The 20,341-nt window shown below is 34.7% G+C and overlaps 1 protein-coding gene across 1 annotated transcript in view; it reads left to right on the forward strand.

The window, feature by feature from the left end:
• The window catches only part of npepps (aminopeptidase puromycin sensitive), a 47,620-nt gene that overhangs the window by 14,999 nt on the left and 12,280 nt on the right, over positions 1 to 20,341 (forward strand). The window contains exons 7-20 of the mRNA XM_056467885.1: positions 827 to 923; positions 1,016 to 1,049; positions 1,743 to 1,857; positions 5,361 to 5,525; positions 5,762 to 5,866; positions 10,209 to 10,269; positions 10,715 to 10,824; positions 11,098 to 11,161; positions 11,242 to 11,381; positions 12,561 to 12,695; positions 14,691 to 14,910; positions 16,354 to 16,496; positions 18,866 to 18,922; positions 19,011 to 19,118. Coding sequence (XP_056323860.1) covers positions 827 to 923; positions 1,016 to 1,049; positions 1,743 to 1,857; positions 5,361 to 5,525; positions 5,762 to 5,866; positions 10,209 to 10,269; positions 10,715 to 10,824; positions 11,098 to 11,161; positions 11,242 to 11,381; positions 12,561 to 12,695; positions 14,691 to 14,910; positions 16,354 to 16,496; positions 18,866 to 18,922; positions 19,011 to 19,118 — 1,554 coding nt within the window. The remainder of the gene's footprint in view (positions 1 to 826; positions 924 to 1,015; positions 1,050 to 1,742; positions 1,858 to 5,360; positions 5,526 to 5,761; positions 5,867 to 10,208; positions 10,270 to 10,714; positions 10,825 to 11,097; positions 11,162 to 11,241; positions 11,382 to 12,560; positions 12,696 to 14,690; positions 14,911 to 16,353; positions 16,497 to 18,865; positions 18,923 to 19,010; positions 19,119 to 20,341) is intronic.

A 20,341-nucleotide genomic window follows, 5' to 3' on the forward strand; every position in this document is an offset into this window, starting at 1 on the left:
CAACAGTATACATCTGGTGTCTAAACACTAAACTAAACAAGCTTTGGTTTGTTGATAAAAATCAAGATAAATAAAGAAATGTGCTGGCTTTGTCTGATAATTCAAACATTTAGAGGTTATGTTAAATGTTTTTTCTTAAACAGGTTTTCAGCTAGCAAACCATCCAAGCTAACAATGACTGTATTCTTATAAAATCAGTCATTAATCTACTCGCCCATGTGACTATGAGGCAATTGTTCATCTCTGACATCACAATAAAAATTTGAACTGTTTGTTGAGCATTGAATTAGCCATTTAGAATCATTTCTGAAAATGAGAAGTGAGCAGTGTTTACATTTGATCTGGTTATGTTGTGGTTCTGTGAATGCTGGTGTTGGTTGCTGTATGGTTAACAATTATGACAATTAAAGTAACTAGGTTAATTTCCATTTAAATCAAAAATAAATAAAATATTGATCTAATATTTTGGGTAGTTTTTTGGGGTGGGTTTTGGACCGCTTTTCTGCTGAAAAAAGCTATATCTGGCTATATCTGGCAGCACTTGTGGTAGCTTGGCAACAGAGCCGCGACGTCAACGCAGAATCTATTGGCACAGTTCAGCAGGGTTGTCTAACCAGGCCTGGAATTCCGGGCCGAGAACCGTTTCTAATCATGCCGCACCGTTCCAGGCTCAGAGGAGAAATAACCGTAACCGTACCGAATTGTTCTTAGAAGAGCTTTTTGACATTGATTAAAAACTATGAACAAAGACCCATTGTGACATCTTGATTAATCCATCTGCTTTACATTTATTAACCTGTAAAAAAAACTTTTTTTTTTTTTTCAGGTTGCCACAAAGACCCTTCCGTTCTACAAAGATTATTTCAGTGTTCCTTATCCGTTGCCTAAAATTGATCTAATTGCTATTGCTGATTTTGCTGCTGGTTGGTGTCATTTTCATTAAACATCTCTCAGAATTGAAAACGCTGTCTGTTATGCTTGCTGTTTTAACTTTTGTTGCTCTTGTGTCCTGTAGGTGCCATGGAAAACTGGGGCCTTGTTACTTACAGGTAAGTTTTAAATGAAATGATTAACTGGCAAACCCCAGACTTCAGAAGTAATCATGAAAATAAAGAACCTTCCACCAAGCAATTTTGTGTTTAAGGGTGCTTTCACATCTGTGGTTCGGTTCATTAGGTCCACACCAAGGGCAACAAATGATATATTGTAGCATTTTCTGCCGTTTTTGGGTCCTTTTCACACCACACTGATTGATTTGGTCCGAAGAACCAAAATGCAGTCATCTGACAAAATCCACATCTCTCATTGACCAGATGTTATTGAACGTATTTCCTAAACTGCTTTTTGATTGGTCAGAATTAATGTGCGGGAAAATACAAATTTCATTAGTCATTCATACCTGATTACTAGTCTAGTTTTTTGGACATCAATTAGATTTTCAATGACAGCCCAAATTTAGCCTTGTTTTAGTTAAGCCGTCTGTGTTTAGATGTCTATTAGACATCTATTAGACTTATTTTAAACGTCTATTAGACTTATTTTAAACACAAAATATGCTTGCTGGGTTGTGTTGTTTTGCAAGCAAGCAGCTATTCAGGAGAGCTTCATTAATATTTCATCCGTCTTGGTAGCATGTTAATCCCCAGCATGCCTTAACAGTATGAGCCACATTATGCTCCGTGTTCTGTAGTCATGCATTTTTTATTCGCTGCTTTTAACATTTTACATTTGTTCTGTCATAGGGAGACAGCGCTGTTGATTGACCCAAAGAATTCGTGTGCATCGTCCCGCCAGTGGGTCGCTCTTGTAGTCGGTCATGAACTAGCACATCAGTGGTTCGGGAACCTAGTTACCATGGTGAGCGCGTTCAGATGTTCAGTGTGGTTGGTTTGCCATATATGCAGTATTTCCCCTATGTTTACAGTGGAGGGGGACTGGGGGTGCGGCACGGGGCGGCTGTTCAGGCTGAAACCGACGCAAACACAAGGAGTCATGGTGTTAATTTGTTTCTTTTGATGACCGCAATAAATAACTGAGTAATTATTTGAACTGTACAACCGTACAAGATATAAAAATTAATATTTTTTATTTGTCATAATTTGTCTTGACCTGCAAATACATTAACTGTTTAAATTTACTTAAAGCAGCAAATGCTGTTGTAAAAAGTATTTATTACCCTGTTTACACTGCTGACTGGAACCTTCAGGGCAATAGAAGCTATTTTAAACTTAATATAGAAAACTATAAGATCAGTCTTGTACAGCTTTGGGGAGTATTGCCGCTCTGACAACCAAGTTGGGTCAAAGCCTGTCGTCTGGTGTAGTGATGGGAAGTTCAGATCATTTTACTGACTCGGACCTTTAAGTCTCATTCATTGAATTGCAGCACTGTGTTTTTTGCATGTGTGCAGCTCATTACCTGCTGTTTTCAGTGTTTGAGATCAGCACTGTTCACTCTAAATGCTGCTCTGTGTAAACTTATTTCTCCATTTACTTAATTTACTTACAGACTGCATTTGTAGAGCGGATGTTTTTCTCACATTTGCAGCTAACAATAGATGTGTGTGAGAAAATGACCCCACTGGTGCTTAAAAAAAAAAGGAAAAAAAACGTGTGTGTTATGACGTTTCAAGTATTAAAGATCTTTACAATCAAAGAAAACACAATCAGAGTATGCTGTGTAATTTAAAAGTTATGCTGTTGCACAGTTTTCACTACTTTTGATAAATTAGATTAAATTATAGTACATGTAGAGTGCCGATTAAAGTAAGTTTATGAATGATTAATACGTACAGTTTGAAGCAGAAATGCGTATTTATTAAATTATGTGTTTGCTTCTACAAGTCTATCTTTATTAAACAAAATATTTTTGATTTCCCTATGTATTTTCTAATGCACTTAAAGAAAGCATCAAAGCTATGATTTGAGAACATTACAAAGATTGATCATTGATCCATACTTCCATACTAATGAGAAATGAAATCAAAGATAATCTTTTAGTTTTTTTGTTGACCCCAAAATAAAAATTGTCATCGTTTTGTCCCACATTTGTCATTTCAAAGACATAAGAAATTGGTTCATCTGCAACACAAATTAAGATTTTTTCATATAATTAGAGATTGCTCTCCATCCATTAAATGCCTATTCAACCAAAACTCTCTCAAACATGTCAAAAGTTTTAGGAAATCAATAAATAAATCCATATAAATTGAGCTATTAATTCCTAATCTTCTAAAGAGACACAATCACTTAATGATGAAAATATTTATTAGTTGTATTTGCATATAAACTTGAATGAACAGACCATGTCAAAGTTTTGTCATGCAAACTTTTAAGATTTATTTTTGCCATGTATTAATACAAAAGAATTGAATAAACTAAATTTGCCGTAGTGTTTGAGTGTGTTTGATGTTTCCCAGAACTGGGTTGCAGCTGGAAGGGCATCCACTGTGTAAAACATATCCTGCAAAAGTTGGCGGTTCATTCCTCTGTGGTGAGCTTGATGAATAAAGGGACTAAGCCAAAGGAAAATAAACAAATGAATTAATTAATAAAGAAATATATAATATTATTATTATTATCTTCTAGCCATTGTGATATACAGTTGAAATCAAAATTATTAGCTGTTCTGTAGGGCTGCACAATATATCCTTTCAGCACAGATATCGCGTATATATGTGTATATATATGTGTGTATCAACAATAGTCACATCGCCGGATGTGCAATATTGAGTGTATATGTTAGGATTATAGTTGACCAGTGGCACAAATCAGAACACATGAGATTTTTGGAGTTTCAAAACTATGGAATTAAAGTTTATGTTTGAGCATTTCAGGAATGTTTAAAGCATTCGATCAGAAGAAATTTGACTATTTGTAAATTTAATAAAGATTTGTATTATTGAATTATTTATACAATGAAAACAATGTTATTTTCCATTTCATGATTCAATTTTTCTACCTGAATACTGAATATTTCTCCCCAGAAACCTGCAGTTTATTTCTTTTTTTTTGCTCTATTGTGTTTATCTATGATTGTAATGTTTATATATATTATATTTTATGTATGATTCAGTCCCCTACAGAATCATCCTAATCATTCAATTTCAATGAATTCTTACCAAATAGAGCTATTTAAGCCAGCTGATGAAATTGATATCCCAATATATATTGCAGAAAATATTGCTATGTTCGATTTTTCTAATATCATGCAGCCTTACAATTCTGTGAATTTTTAAAATTCTTTTTCAAATATTTCCCAAGTGCTTTTTTTACAAAGAGAATATTTGACTTTAACACATTTTTAAAAATAATAGTTTCAGTAAATAATTTCTAATAACAATTTTTTTTTGTCTTTTCCATGATTACAGTACATAATATTTTATTAGTTAATATGGAAGAAACTAGTATTCAGCTTAAAGTGCACTTTAAGGACTGTTTACTAGGCTTAACTAGGTTTATCGGGTTAACTAGGCAAGTTTATTTATTTTTTTTATGATTTATTTTTTGGCTATTTTGCCTTTATTAGATAGGACAGTATTTAGGACAGGAAGCGAAGTTGGAGAGAGAGAGGGGGGTAGGGTAGGGAAATGTCCTCGAGCCGGGATTCGAACTCGTGACGCCCTGACGTGCTACTGCACCATATGTCGACGCGCTAACCACTACGCTATTGCGCCAACCTAGGCAAGTTTATTTTAACAATTTTTATTTATTTATTTTTTTTTTTAATAGGTCACTGGACAACAGTGTTTTTATTTTATTTTATTTTTTAACTGTAGCCAATCGAAAACAAGTAATTTCTCAAGAGGGCTAATAATATTGACCTAAAAATGATTTATTCAAGTCAAGCTAAAGGCTTTCTCCAGAAGAACAAAGTATTATGGGAAGTTCTATAAAACGTTTTCCTTGCTTTATTAAGCATAGTTAAAAGCAAAGAATAAAAAGTTCACATTATGGCATATAATTTTGCCTCAACTGTCTATAGAACTGTCAATTTTGAGGGACAATAACAGTGGTCCTAACGTATTTCCTGTTTCACATTTTTAAATTCTGTAGCTTCCTAGAATCCCGAAAGATCCAGGTTTAATGTTACTTTTTCATTGAATCGCCGCAGTTATGAAACACTTTGACAACAAGCAGGAAATGTTCTTGGGCCAATGACATCACCACATTGAAATGGTCTTGCATACATTCATACATGATCACAAATATAGGGCCAGATGGGCAGCTGTGTAAGCAAGCACAGCCAACCTGGATATTTTTTTTCATCTCTTCTTCTTTGTGACGCTCTATTTACAGTTGCATTTAAATATAACTGTTATTTTTTGTGCTGAGAAAATCTCTCTCTCTTTCTCTCTGCAGGAATGGTGGACCCATTTATGGCTTAATGAAGGCTTTGCATCTTGGATTGAGTACCTCTGTGTGGACCACTGTTTCCCTGAATACGACATCTGGACCCAGTTTGTATCTGCTGATTACACCAGGGCTCTGGACCTGGATGCGTTAGATAACAGCCACCCTATTGAGGTCCGCAAGAGATGAGTATATCTCCCCCAGTGTGTGTCTCTGCTGTTTGTTGCTTTTAAAATGTTTGTCCGGATAGCGGGGCATTTTTTCGTTTGTGCTTTGTTTGTAAGTCTTTGTCCACTTAGCCATATCACTTACAGCATTTAAATTCCAGACCCAGATTTAGCCTGATGAAATATTGATCTCTGAGTCCTGTTTCAGTGTGTGTGTCTATGTGTGTGCGTTTTAAATTGTAGGTTGATGTCGGACACCCTTCTGAAGTGGATGAAATATTCGATGCCATATCATACAGCAAAGGGGCCTCTGTGATTCGCATGCTGCATAACTACATTGGCGATGAGGTGAGAGGTCACACTTTCAGCCGCCCCGCAGTGTAAATCTGTCAGACAGGTGGTCAATTTGAGTCCCCCAGGCGGATATATGGAAGGACATGTTGTTCATTTGTCTGTTAGCTGGAGCGTTTATAGTCTCAAGGATGACTTTAGTTATCTGCTGCAATCACCATTGAAGCCTTCATTAAGGCAGACCTATTATGTTATTCTTACTTTATGCAGAAAATTCGTATGGGACTAGTTTTACTGGGGGATGTTAGAGAAATTTCTGTTTCACAGATTGGCCTGTCACAATAATATACAATGGTCCCTCATTCAAAAATAACCCGCAATAGGAGAAATCCACGAAGTAAGCTGCTTTATTTTTTACAATTATTATAGATGTTTTAAGGCTGTAAAACCCCTCACTACACACTTTATACACTTTTCTCACACAGGCGTTAACCTTTTCACACTTTTCTCACTTGTTTAAACACTCTCAAAGTTCAAAACTTTTTAGAAAAATAAGTTCAGTGTTATAGAATGAAACCAAAGATCAAAATCTGTTGTCAGGCGCAAACATTCATCGATGTCAACAAAAGGTTCATAAAGCTTTTTAGCTTTTATGCAGATAGATAATGTTGGCATGTGGTGTAATGTTTTTTTTTCTGCAGTCACTGATCCACAAAGCGAAAGCAGACAACTGCAGGGTGTCCGTGGGGTCTTAAAGTTATAAAAGTCGATAAATCAATTTAGATATAAATTTATTAAATTTAAGGCCATTAAAAAGTATTATAAGTCTAATTAAATGCTATGTTACAAGGTAGTGTTGTCAAAAGTATCGAGTTTAGTACTAATGTTGATACTTTCAACAAAATACAATGAATGGTTATATGCTTATGAATTTAACCTGTGAATATTGGTATGCTGTGTAGTTTATGAAATCTATGAAGTCCTGCTAGATTTGACATCACGCTGCTTTGTTTACTGCAGTAACCAAGCCAACACCATTTCCTTCTGCTGTCCTATGGGTGCTACCTGCTCGAGTAACATTTTTATTCAGTATATGCATGATGTTTTAGTTTATGATTAGTTTCTAACAATGAGAATTTAGTAAATATACTGCAAGTTAAAATGTTGCCAATGTTACTGGTTAAAACCTGAAGTGGCGATGATGTTTTAAAATGTATGGAAAGAATTTTTAAAAAGTTCACTTTCCGATTACTGTATATACCCTGTCCATACACCGAATGTGCCACACATATGACAATTGGAAATAACACACACCGGACATGCACATTTGCATGTTATTTAAAATAAAATTATTCCGATAACGCTCTGTGTCGTGTGTCTTAAGTTGTAGCTGGGCACCGCGACAGCCACCGACTTGCAGCGCCAGTGTCATACCCTGATATAAACTTATGCTTGCATGACGCTGCATGGTGCGACACATCTGGTGTGCGATCCAGTTTACGATGGTATTGCTGTGGACAGTTGCAACCCTTTTTGCATCCTTGTTGAAACTCACAGTGATAGTGATCGAAGATTTATATTAATTTGGCAAGCTGAACGCATTCTGTACTGTACAGGAGACATATAGGAGATTGAATGACAATGGTCTACAGCCAATCGGGACACAGAACACAATGCACTGTAACAAATAAATTAAAAAAGTGGAATTGCACCAAAAAATAATCTGCGAAACTGCGAGACGATAGGTGAACTGCGTTAAAGCGAGGGATCACTGTATATCGTCTATACATAAAAACCAATTCTGGTAACATTTTAGCTAAAACCACTATAGTATTTACGATAAATTAATATAGTATATTATCATGGGTGCCTGACAAATGAAAATAGATCTGTTTTATTATGTAATACTATGTATTAGTATTTATTTATTTACTTATTTATTTAGGATGTTTTCACGTTCTGATTCCAGTGCCTAATCATTAAATTGATAAAGCTAAATGAAATATTCTTAAGAATAATATATATAATGTGTTCTTTCGGAGAGTGTACTTGCATTATGATGCTTATATAGTGTCAAAATTTGAATCACAAAAAAAAATCACAATAATATTGTTTATCACAATAAATTTTTAAAAAAGTATATCATACCACAAAAAATAGATATCTTGACAGGCCTATTCATAGACAACGTGCAATGTAATTTTTACCCCATCTGAATCTGTCATGTCTGGGGTTTTTTTTGTCACATGACCTCTGTAAAATATTCCAGAGCATTTGACCTACTGTATTTCAGCAAACTCGGCTGAAATCATCAATAATAGATGTAGATGTTTTTGCTACCCTGCGAATAAATGAAAAAAGGAAATCCTCAAGAAGAGCCAAATCATGTAAATTGTTAGGAATTTCTGCAATCAATTACATAACGTGAAAGTTATCAAAGTTAACTTACATATATTTATGTCAGTGGGTTTATTATAAGAAGTTCTATATAACCATCATGTTAAAACTTTTATAAATGTGCATTGTTTTCTGGATTTGGGGAGGTCAGTCCAGCCTCTTTCCTGTCCCCAGGCCTCTGTGCTGGTTGTGGAATTTCCAAATTGACCCAACAACAAAGATTTAAATTGTCTAAGGAGCCATTCACTTATTGCGTCTTGTGCGCGCGCAAGTTCATTATTATCAATAATGGCATGTGGCTTGCATGCACATATTTAGAACAACGTGATGCACTCACGTTTTCCAGCCGCCCCTAGTTGAAAACATCTCAACTTTTCAGAATGCTGCAAGTGCACTGCAAATAGAACATCAATAATTATTGTCTTCATTAATATGACAACACACTCGCATGCAAATTCTTGCAACACGCTGCATCGGGGGACACCAGAAAGTGACAAACCCAAGTACTTCCTGTTTAAAGTCAGTGGTTCATTTAACTTAAATTGTGTAATTTTTTGGAAATACAAACAACAAAGAAAATAAATTAAAAAGTCATCCCTCAGATCTCCGACAACATGGCTGACTCTAAACAGGAAGTAGCTTGGTTTGTCACTTTGTTGTGGTCTGCGCTTTTTTGGGTTTTCAGATGTTGTGAGAATTTACGTGTGTGATAACTGATACAAGTTTTTTTAGTTTCTTAGTGTGTTTCCATTTGCATGTTTTCTTGACTCAGTGTTTGAGCACTCTTGGTCACTGTACAAAGCTCATACACCACAGGGACAATAAGTATTGAAATCGAACCAGATTTGGGAATAACCCTAACAATACAAACATAAAAATAAAACAAAACAAAAAAATCTGAACAATTATTTATGTGTAATAAGAATGAGATGACACAAGGAGAAAGTACTTAACACCTCTCATATGGAGAATGAAGGAAGTCCCATGAATTGCTCGGGTGTGAATTTTCACAGACTTCAACAGAGTGTAAAAATCTTGACAGTTCAGTGCGTTTCGTCTATCAAATCTGATCTTTAATTTGTATTTTATATTGCATTCAGGTCAGGTGATTGGCCAGGCCCTTCTACAGCTTGATTTTCTTTCTCTGAAAGCATTTGAGAGTTTCCTCGAGTGTATTTTGGATCATTGTCTTGCTAAAATGTCCACCCTGGTTTCATCTTCATCATCCTGCTAATGTAGATGATGGACTGAAGCAGCTAATATTAATTTACACTGACGAAGGGTAGAGGGTTGCTGAAGAACTGCTGAGAGATTTCAGTTGCTGTCTGGGCTTTCACTGCCTTTCTACATCTCCCTTTCTTCATGTGTTCAACACTTTTTCCCTGTGCATTTCATTATTACACTTAACCTAATTTGTAAACTAATTAGATTTGTTTTCTTTGCATAAATGGATTTCTTTGGTTGCTACAAACATCCAGAGAAAATGTCAAGTCAACAGCACCTTTAGAAAGATGTTTTGCTGAGAAAAATGGTGACGTGTTCAATACTAATTTTCCCTGCTGTACATAAATGTTGGTTATAAAGCAAAATTTTTCATTTAGATCTGTGTATTAATAGCTACATATTATACATTGTATACTGCTGTATGATATGCTAATACAAACCAAACTACAGAACAGCAGAAAATCAAGGCTTGTGATGTCAGAGTAGGAGGAAATCTGAAACAGCATATTTCCATGTGATGGTCTAATTTATGTGGATTAATCAAAAAAAGAGTGGAGTGGCTAGATTTTATTATAGGCTGGTTGTTTGCACACACACTGGGGACACACATCAGTGTTTACACACCATGCAAAAGTGCATTTTTCACAGTAATACTGTAAATATTCATTACTACTGTAAATACCGTTTTATACTGATCTACTTAAAGATTAATTTATGTTTAAGGAAATTATAACAGCTTTGGGTTTTTTGTTTCTGACTAAATCTTTTCTTTTTTTAGGATTTTAGAAAGGGAATGAATGCTTACCTTTTAAAGTTTCAGCACAAAAATGCATCTACTGGTAAGTTGACGTCACTATCTTTGCATGGATTAAACTTTGACCCTCTAATAATTGTTGACTGAACAGACTAATGACCATGTCAGCACAAATCAGGACTCTTCATATTAGTTTTTAGGCATATTTGCAATTTTTTAAATAGACAATTGTTTAAAATTACTGATGACAGTTACTCATCAACTTAAGTTCACTGTTGCTTTTTGTATGTAGATAAAATGTCCCCATAATAAAATAATTCAGCACTGCCTTGACTCCCACAAGCTGATCCAAACAACATGGTTTACAGCTGTAGTAATTACAGCGTATTGCATTGTAATTCTGACACAACGTAGTATTTGGCGGCAGTGTTGTGGGTGTGTGTGTGATCTGGCTCAAGTGTTGTTATTCTGCTTTGTTAATAGTTATGTAGTCAGAAATAAAAGGTGTGTCCTTTTTTTCTCTATCCCAGAGGACCTATGGGAATGTTTGGAGCAAGCAAGTGGAAAGCCTATTGCTGCAGTGATGAATTCCTGGACCAAACAAATGGGCTTCCCTATTATTGTAGTGGATCAAGAGCAGGTAACGTTTATAGACCGTTCTCATGAACATTATTGTTATTTTGGAGGTTTTGTGTTGTTGTTTTTTTTATTTGGTTTTGTTGAAATTTTGTAAGATGTTTTCCCCCTAAAGTTTCAAATATAATCTAAATAGCCCTCTGGGTATTGAGAAGTCATGCTGAGATGGACTATGAGCTTCTCAGGGAGCGTCTGGTAATAACAACTGTTGTCCTGGCAATACAAGATTTAATCAGAGCTGAAATAATTGGTTTTGATATTTTTTCCCCCCCTCTAGCATGGCAGTGACCGTGTGCTGAAAATCTCTCAGAAGAAGTTCTGTGCTAGCGGACCACGTAATGGTAAATTCAGAAGAAAAAAACATTCTATTTTATATTAGTTTATTTTTCGTTTTATTCTTAAATTTGTTTTTGTGTGCTAGATGAGGACTGCCCCAACTGGATGGTTCCCATCAGCATCTGCACTAGTGAGGACCCGAGCTGCACTAAGACAAAGATTCTGCTGGACCAGCCTGAAACCACAGTTAACGTTACCAATGTTGCACCTGACCATTGGATCAAGGTCAGATTGATGTGTTGTTTGGAAAAGGCTGTCTTTAATTCAAATAAACAGGGTATCTGTAGGGTCTTAAAATGTCTTAAATATCAAAAACTAAAATTTTGCCCTTAAAAAGTCTTAACTGTACTGAAATATTATGTTGTATGTCTTAAATCTTTTTTAACAAGTCTTAGTTTTCCTGTGTTCATGCATAGCTACCCAATCTGGCCAACAACCATACAATCACCAACGATCCATCAACTTTTTATTTAAAAATGTAATTGTTAACTTTATCTGCCGTAATGATTTAATTATTTTTCTGACACATATTTTATTATAAAATTAATATGAATATTGTATTATTAAATGTATTCAATTATAATCATTTTTTGATAGGGCAAGTTAAGAAACTTTTACAATATTTGAAAAAAAAAAAATCCTTCATGTTGGTCCTAAAAATGCTCTTAAAAATGTCTTTGAAAGTCTTAACTTTGTGAAACCTGCAGAAACCCTGAATATAAGTGTTAATAATATAGGGAATATTCAAAGGTATACAACCCCCATCTTTTAAGTCCTGGACACACTAAGTTGATGTCAAAGAACAATTGGCAACAAAACGCAATGTGTTATCACCTCGCATCAATTGAATCTGCTCCCCTCTGAACCAAAAAGCAGCACTTGAGCACATCAAGCACACGACAGCCAGCTAAAACGATATTGTACTTTGCTCTGCTTACGGTGGCAGTTATTTTGTAAAAAGAATCTGAAACTAGGAAAAAATCAAATATATACTTTCAATAAAAAATTAGAAAATTAATGTGCACCGTTGAATGAATTTTTAACCAAAACTCAAAGCACTCATAAAGAGATTTTAAAATATGTGCTAGGAAATAGATCGAAAATAAAATCGCCATCACAATTAAATAAAAGCTGTGTCATGCACATCTTGTCAGAAAAGCACAGTTCTTTCATCACTAGTAAATCTTTTCTGGAGGGTAAAGGGCGCTCTCATAAGGAAACTCCAAAACAGCAGGAAAGTCACATTACTTTCTTACAGAAGGATTATGTTTGATTTCATTAATGCACAATTAAATCACATAAATTAAGTCAGCCAGTTAGAATCAAGAATTACAACAGACTATGCAACAATGGTCTATGTGGTCTACATGTGTCTGAACCATATTTATTATCGTCCATGTGCAGATTAATCCAGGAACTGTGGGATTCTACAGGATTCAGTACAGCTCCGCCATGCTGGAGAGTTTGCTGCCTGGTATCCGGGACCTCACACTGCTGCCTGTGGACCGTCTGGGTCTGCAGAACGACCTCTTCTCCTTGGTGAGACGCCACACATGAGCCTAAATCATTGTGTTGCTGGTCAGAGTACAGACTCAGCTCTGCACCTTTTACATGAATCAGACTTAAGTGAGGTGTCAAGTTACACATCCTGAAGTCTCCTGGTCTGACTAATACATTATACATTTAGAATCAGTCATGCAACATCAGCTCAAGAAAGTATTAGTGTGAACTTTTAAGTTGGTTAAGTTTTTTTTAATCTGTTGTTTCATTTTTGTTAAATGTTTTGTTAATGCAATTAAGGCTAGAGTAAATTAAATGAAAATGGTCTTTATTGTAATTACTATAAATATCAAATCTTATTAAAGATTAAAGGCAGATTTCTGTTACTAAAAAATACTATTTACTATTTAAGTTTGATATGTAAATTTCAATCAGTGACATTTGTAAAAAATTTTACATTTTTATTAAAATTAATTCATTTAATTAATTAATATATATATATTTTTTAATATTTGGACTAGAAAAGAGACAAAACAAAGTAAGAAAAGCATGTTTTGCAATGTGATTTTTCAATTTATGTACAGTTGAAGTTAGAATTATTAAACCCCCTTAATTATTAGCCCCCGTTAATTTTTTCCCCAATTTCTGTTTAACGGAGAAAAGATTTTTTCAACACATTTCTAAACATAACTCATTTCTAATAACTGATTAATTTTATCTTTGCCATGATGACAGTAAATAATATTTTACTAGATATTTTTCAAGATACTAGTATTCAGCTTAAAGTGACATTTAAAAGCTTAACTAGGTTAATTAGGTTAACTCGGCAGGTTAGGGTAATTAGGCAAGTTATTGTATAACGATGGTTTGTTCTGTAGACTATCAAACAAAATATAGCTTAAAGGAGCTAATAATTTTGACCTTAAAACGTTTTTAAAAAAAATTAAACGGCTATTATCCTAGCCGAAATAAAACAAATAAGACTTTCTCTAGAAGAACAAATATTATCAGACATGCTGTGAAAATTTCCTTGCTCTGTTCAACATCATTTGGGAAATATTCAAAAGAAAAAAAGAAAAATCAAAGGGGGTCTAATAATTCAGACTTCAACTGTACCTGCATACTGTTAAACTTCCCAGAAATCTATTCAAACCATCTTGTGAAACTGTATTCATATCGCAATATTTATCGCAGAAAAATAAAATATCGCAATGCCAGATTTTTCCAACATCGTCCCAATTTGATCATAGATTTAGATCTTTATAATCTTGGGTAAAATTAGTTATGTCGCACCTCAATACTATGTTGAAATTAAAATTTGGGGTTCCTATGATGAAATACTGTAATTATATTTAATTTAATAGAGGTCTACCTTAATAAAATAATACAGTTCATATTGATATCTCTCAGTCCTGCTACAATACCATAGCACAGTTACTGGTAATTCAGTAAATCAATGACAAATCCTCCTGGATAGCAAATGGAACAGTGTTTCCTGTTTTTCAGTGGCACTGAGAACATCAGCGCTCTTTCATCTGACTTAAAAACCATGGACATTTGTATTCTTCTCTAAATTCAAGTGCTTCTCTTTGGAGCTGGTCACATGATCAGTTTGAGACCTGCCCTCATGTTAAAAAACTTGAACTTCCTCTGCACTGTTGCTGAATAAACAGCCAATGTGCTGCAAACAAGCAGCACCCTTTATTTCTGTTTAGAAGCATAAACATTGTATTGCATAACATTTATTGGATACCTGTTATGGTTTTATTGAACCAAAATTATATTGTGAAAGTTCTGTATTAACTTTTATTCAGAACTAAAATTATTTTTATGTACGAAGACATTAATTATGTAATAATAAAATTAATAATATTCTTGTTTTAGTGTTTCATGGAACTCTGTCATTATGATCAGTATTGCTCAAATTTGGCTTGAGGAAAGACACATTTAGTTAGTTAGTTAGCCAGTCTCTGTTTCTCCACCCGTGTTTAATGATGTTTTGTTCTGCTGTCTCTCTCTCTGTCAAACCATCAGGCTCGAGCAGGTATGATCAGTACTGTGGAGGTGTTGAAGGTGATGGAAGCATTTGTGAATGAGCCAAACTACACGGTGTGGAGTGACCTGAGCTGTAATCTGGGTGTTCTGTCCTCTCTGCTCTCACACACTGACTTCCACGAGGACATCCAGGAGTTCATCCGAGATCTCTTTACCCCCATCGGCATGAAGCTGGGATGGGACAGCAGAACCGGAGAGGGTGAGAGTCAGAAATTTAAAAATTCCAACATTATTTTTTTTTCTTCCCAATACCGATTTCGATATCTGAGATCAGGGTTTTCGGCTGGTACAGAGTACTGAACCAATACCTGAGTGTGTATCTGTAGAAAAAGTTGTGTATACTAATAGCCCTGTTTAAACTGAGAGAATTAATTTACTGTGTGCTTCAGACTTATCCTTTATTGAAACATGAACAAATACATACATTGAAGTAGAATATTTTTATTTTCTATCATTTTTGTTATCAGACATTTAACAGTAATATTATTTGATTTATTTATTTATTTTCGAACAGAAATATCATACATAAAATATCTTTAACAAAAAATAAATTTCAACATGGTGGAAAATGGAGCGGGATGAAGCACAAGCTTTACTGTACTTCACTGAAACAAGTGCAGCCACAAATCAAAAGCTGTCAAATGAAATAATTCTATTCAAGTTTACAGTATAACTGTATAAAAATCAGTGCAAAAATATAAAAAATTTATATGGATAATATAGAAAAATAAATTGGTGAATTACCCATATCATCTTCACTGCTCAAACAGTGGTTGCTTTGGCAACAAAGCACAACTTCCTGCGTTTGCATTCTGAGCAGCGAAGAAGAAATGACACTGGGTTTGCAGTGTTAAGCAAAGCTAGTGGGTATATGTGTCATTTATTAAGATAGTATCGGATCGGCTTATGGTTTCAAATATTCGCCGATAGCAATGCCCAAATCTTCGCAGTATAGGCAAGTATTTCCGATATTAGTACCAGTATCGGAACAACCATATTATTTAGTCCTCCTAGTTGCATTCCAGACCTGTTCTGCTTGCATTCTTATGATGAAATGTAAAAAAACTATTTTAAACAAAACAAATTGTCCAATTTTATCCACAGTTTGATTGGAATGCTTTTGTAATGTGGTCGAATGCGTCTGAACAAACACAGTAGACTACCTGTTCACTTACTGGCAAGCTGTCATTATGGGATGTGTTGTGTGAAAGTGCATTTAAACATGGTATTGATTCTTTGCTGTGTTGTACCAAAAACATTGAATATGATTAAAATCATAGATGCCATCCACGTTTCATTTGCTTAGATTTGCTTATATTTGTTTATTTGTTCTCAAACATTGCTGTAAATACTTCTACAAAAATAACTGTAAACATTATGAACACAGCGCAATTTATAGTCAAATGTGACTTGTTTCCAAAAAAAAATGTATGTATGAATAAATATATACATATACATATATACACACACATAAAATTACTTGAAGCATTATTATATTAAACAGATCACTCAAAATCACTCAAACCTAAATTCCTTTAAATCCACTTCTCTTGCAAAATGGCTCCATTTTAGCTTTGTGGTTTATGTTGGATTAGGTGTCATTTATTTATAAAGTGCTCTTTTGTGTGTTTCTGTTTTATAGGTCACCTGGATGCCCTGTTGCGGGGTCTGGTGCTGGGGAAGCTGGGTAAAGCGGGGCACAAGGCCACTCTGGAGGAGGCCCGGCGGAGATTCAGAGAGCATGTGGAGGGTAAACAGATCCTGTCTGCAGACCTCAGGAGTCCAGTGAGTGCTCTGGCAATACTGATTATAACAGCAACACACTAGCATCAGTCTACCTAGGGATGGGCAATATGGATAAAATGTTTTTCGGACTATTTTTCAAATTAGAGAGCCACAATAAAACCAAACTAAACCAATGTCTCCATTTAAAAATTATTTATATAGGGATAAAAGGAAAAAAATACAAACATTTAAACCAACATACATTTTCAAGCATATTTTATATTTCTGCAAGGTTGGAACATTTAAAAACACTTGCATTCAGTTGATCGAAAGAAAATTAATGGCAAAAGCTGTAAAAGCATATTAGAAACAAATCCTCAGCAAAACCCATGCCAGTGTTTTCTCTTCCCTTTCTAGTTTTTGATGTAGCATCTGCCATGATACTTACAGAATAAACAAGCAGATGCAGCAAAAACAGGTAAATGCAAGTATCTTATTTAAAAAAAAAAGAAGTCACATTTTACTTCAAAATTGATCTATTTATAATACACTGGCTTTTTCATGGAGAGAATCATAACAGAAAGAGGACAGGTGCTCTTTAGTCAGTCACCAACAGTGGAGTCAACACTGGAAATACTAGCCATCAGTTATTGTGACTGCTCATATAAGATGAATTGAATTTTTATCACATTACATCTACATTCAAATCTTCTATTGAGATTTTAGAAGTAAGCTTTCAATGTCGTCATATTTTATGAAGTATTTACCCAAAAAATATAATATTTTTTGTAAAATAGCCTATAATTATATTACATTATATTAGGCCACCCCCAAAGGTTTGTACCACACTTTGTCCAGCAAGAGGGAGTGCAAAGCTCTTTAAGGGCAGTAAAATATTTTTGAAAGTTACAAAGGCATATCTGAAGTAAAGTTTTTTACTAAAGTAAAATGTTTTTGTTAGCAGAATGTTCAGAGGCACAGGAAAATGTAATGGATGCTGAAATGTTAGTTTGACCGTTATGGCCATTCAAGGTAGAAATACTCGTAATTCTTTTGTACTTTGTATTTTTAATAAGTCATAATGACTGCCGATGTTAAACACATAAAGTCACAGTTTCATGATGCAACGATATTTCCAGCTGATCGTAGAGACATTTTAACTGTTCACAATCACCTAGATGTACTTTATGCCCTTATTACATGCCTACTTGACACAAAACTCAAACATTTGACACAAAATATTGTTCTGAGCCTTAATGGTTTATTAAGATGAAAATCATCTTTTGTAAGCTGTTAGGACAGAGCTTTGTGTAGGTATAGTGTGTCCACAGTCATATTGGGGTGATATAAAAACAATAAGTCTCTTTTTTTTTTTTTTTTTTTTTTTTCCTGACGTTAAAATATGATCCAAATCCCTCCCATTTTGATGCCGACCACATCGTGACGTAGGAGTGTGTTTTCCCCGCACATCTAATTGGTTGACAGCCGGGTATTCACATGTCTCCATAGTAAAGCTTATAATCATATCAACAAGACAGGACATGCGCAAAGCAACTGGGATTAAAAGATCTGTTCAGCTCTCTGTGATCATCAATTATCATCAAATGTGATCAACAATGAGTTGTACTAGTTTTAAACGTTTTTAAAACAATGTATGTTTGTACAGTAAAGATGGTAAAATCACTGTAATTCATCACCACCACAACCACATAATGTCAGTACAATTATAAAAGAAAACTCTTCAATCCCGGTTTGTGGACGTTAAATCAGGTTTATTTTGTACATTAACATAGCGGATATCCATACAGCAGTGGATATTAACGTGTATCCTGTCACATTTGCCATGCAAAAACAGTAGGCGGAGAGAACTAGCTCATTTGCATTAAAGGCACAGGGCACAAAAACAGCTACGTTGTGTTCACGGCAGAAATTTCCATTATTCTGAAAGGTATATTAAATAATCTGATGGGTATTCTGAGCTGAAACTTACAGACACATTCAGGAGACACAAAAGTCTTATCTTAAATCTTGAAAAAGATTTAATTAATTTATTAATTTAATTATTAAATTAAACTCTAAGCTGACAGAAATAAAAACGGCTGAATGGAGTTGATGGATCATACACTAACCTATTCAGGCACCAAACAGTTAAAAACGCGGGATGAGCTCGTGTTAGTCAGCGGTTGTTATCTGGGAACAACATACCATGGAATGTTGTGACTGACCAATCAGAATCAAGTATCCCAGACAGCCGTGTCATTAATTGTCATATGACACACCCCTAAGTGTACCTACATGTTTTCGGAATATTTTTTATCAGCTGATTGAGAATGTCAGCGTCCTGAAGTTTGTTTATTTTATTATTTACCTGGACCAACACAGTCCTATAAGTGTTGATGGTTGTTTTTTTTCCCTGTCATATTTTTTAGGTGTATCTAACAGTTTTGAAGCACGGAGACAGCACGACGCTTGACACCATGCTGAAGGTGACAATTACCATTTGTCTGAAAATCACACAGTGACACCATCAGAGGCGCAAACCAATGAAATCTTCATCTCGTGTTCTGTTTTCAGCTTCATAAACAGGCAGACATGCAGGAGGAGAAGAACCGCATTGAGAGAGTGCTGGGAGCCATTCCTGCCCCTGACCTCATCCAGAGGGTTCTTAACTTTGCCCTGTCGGTATGAGAACACTCACACACACACATTGCAGAAAATAGGTCAGACTGGAACATTTTTAAAGCACCAGAAACACACTTTGCAAGAGTGTGAAATGTGTGAACTGATAAAGAGTCGACAGGAAACATTAGTCAAGTTTTTTTTTTTTTGGTGAATCGTGACAAATCTGTCAGCGTTATGTGCTAGTAAGATTATAACTTAATAATTTTAAAACTATTTAATAAATAAATAGCTCTAAATAATCATAAAAAAATTCTAATTAATAAATATATTTTTTAAATTAATAGCATAGAATATATTCTATAAGTACATTCTTACATATTTTTAGCTTTATTCTGTAAATAACTAAAGATATTTCTTCCTAATTTAATATACAAATGTTGTCATTTAGAGCAATTTTTGCATAAAATAGAAAAGGTGTGATGTTTTCAGACTTTATATCCAGTTTTAGACATCACAATAGCTATGTTTCCATCCAAAAATGCTAATTAACTTAATGCACTAAACTGGAATATCGCATAAAAGACTTGCGAAAAAAGCAGCATTTCCATCCAATGAGTCAAAGAGAACAAAAACGTCACTTCCTGATTAACTGGTGCCAAACATCAACAGTAAAAATGGACTTTGCTGTGTTAAGAGAAGCTGTATCAATCTTTTCTTTATTTAATAAATAAATTGCGCCTCACAAGGCAATTCTGGCATGCAGTGAATGGGGGGTGGTGTTTGAAGGCGTGAGACGTGGAGCACAGACGCTCTTGATTCTGGAGGTAATTAAAAAGATAAACACACTAATACTGAATGGGTTAAGGCGTTTTACCATGACCAAAACAACATTTCGGATGTTTTACTGTGTGCTCAGCCTGCTGGTTTGTTCGATCACAAAGATTTTTACCATCACATGATCTCTTATAACAACATCACATGACCTTTTTAATGCGCCTACTGGAATTTGTTCGATAAAAGTGTTTCCATTGTAGTTTATGCGCATCTTTTCTTATCAAATAAAAAGTTTATCCTACTCAGTTATGCGCATGTTTTTTTATGCGCATTTTCAAAATTTATGCACATCTTGGTGTTTCCATCAACTCTTCTTTTTTTATGCTCATATACAAAATGTGCATAAAATAGGTGGATGGAAACTTAGCTAATGTCAATGTTGTCACTTCAGATGTTTATAAATCAATATATGATTGAATAATTGTTTTTTTAATCATGACAATTGAAAA

The sequence above is a fragment of the Danio aesculapii genome, chromosome 11 (genome assembly GCF_903798145.1).
Source record: "Danio aesculapii chromosome 11, fDanAes4.1, whole genome shotgun sequence".
NCBI lineage: Eukaryota > Metazoa > Chordata > Actinopteri > Cypriniformes > Danionidae > Danio > Danio aesculapii.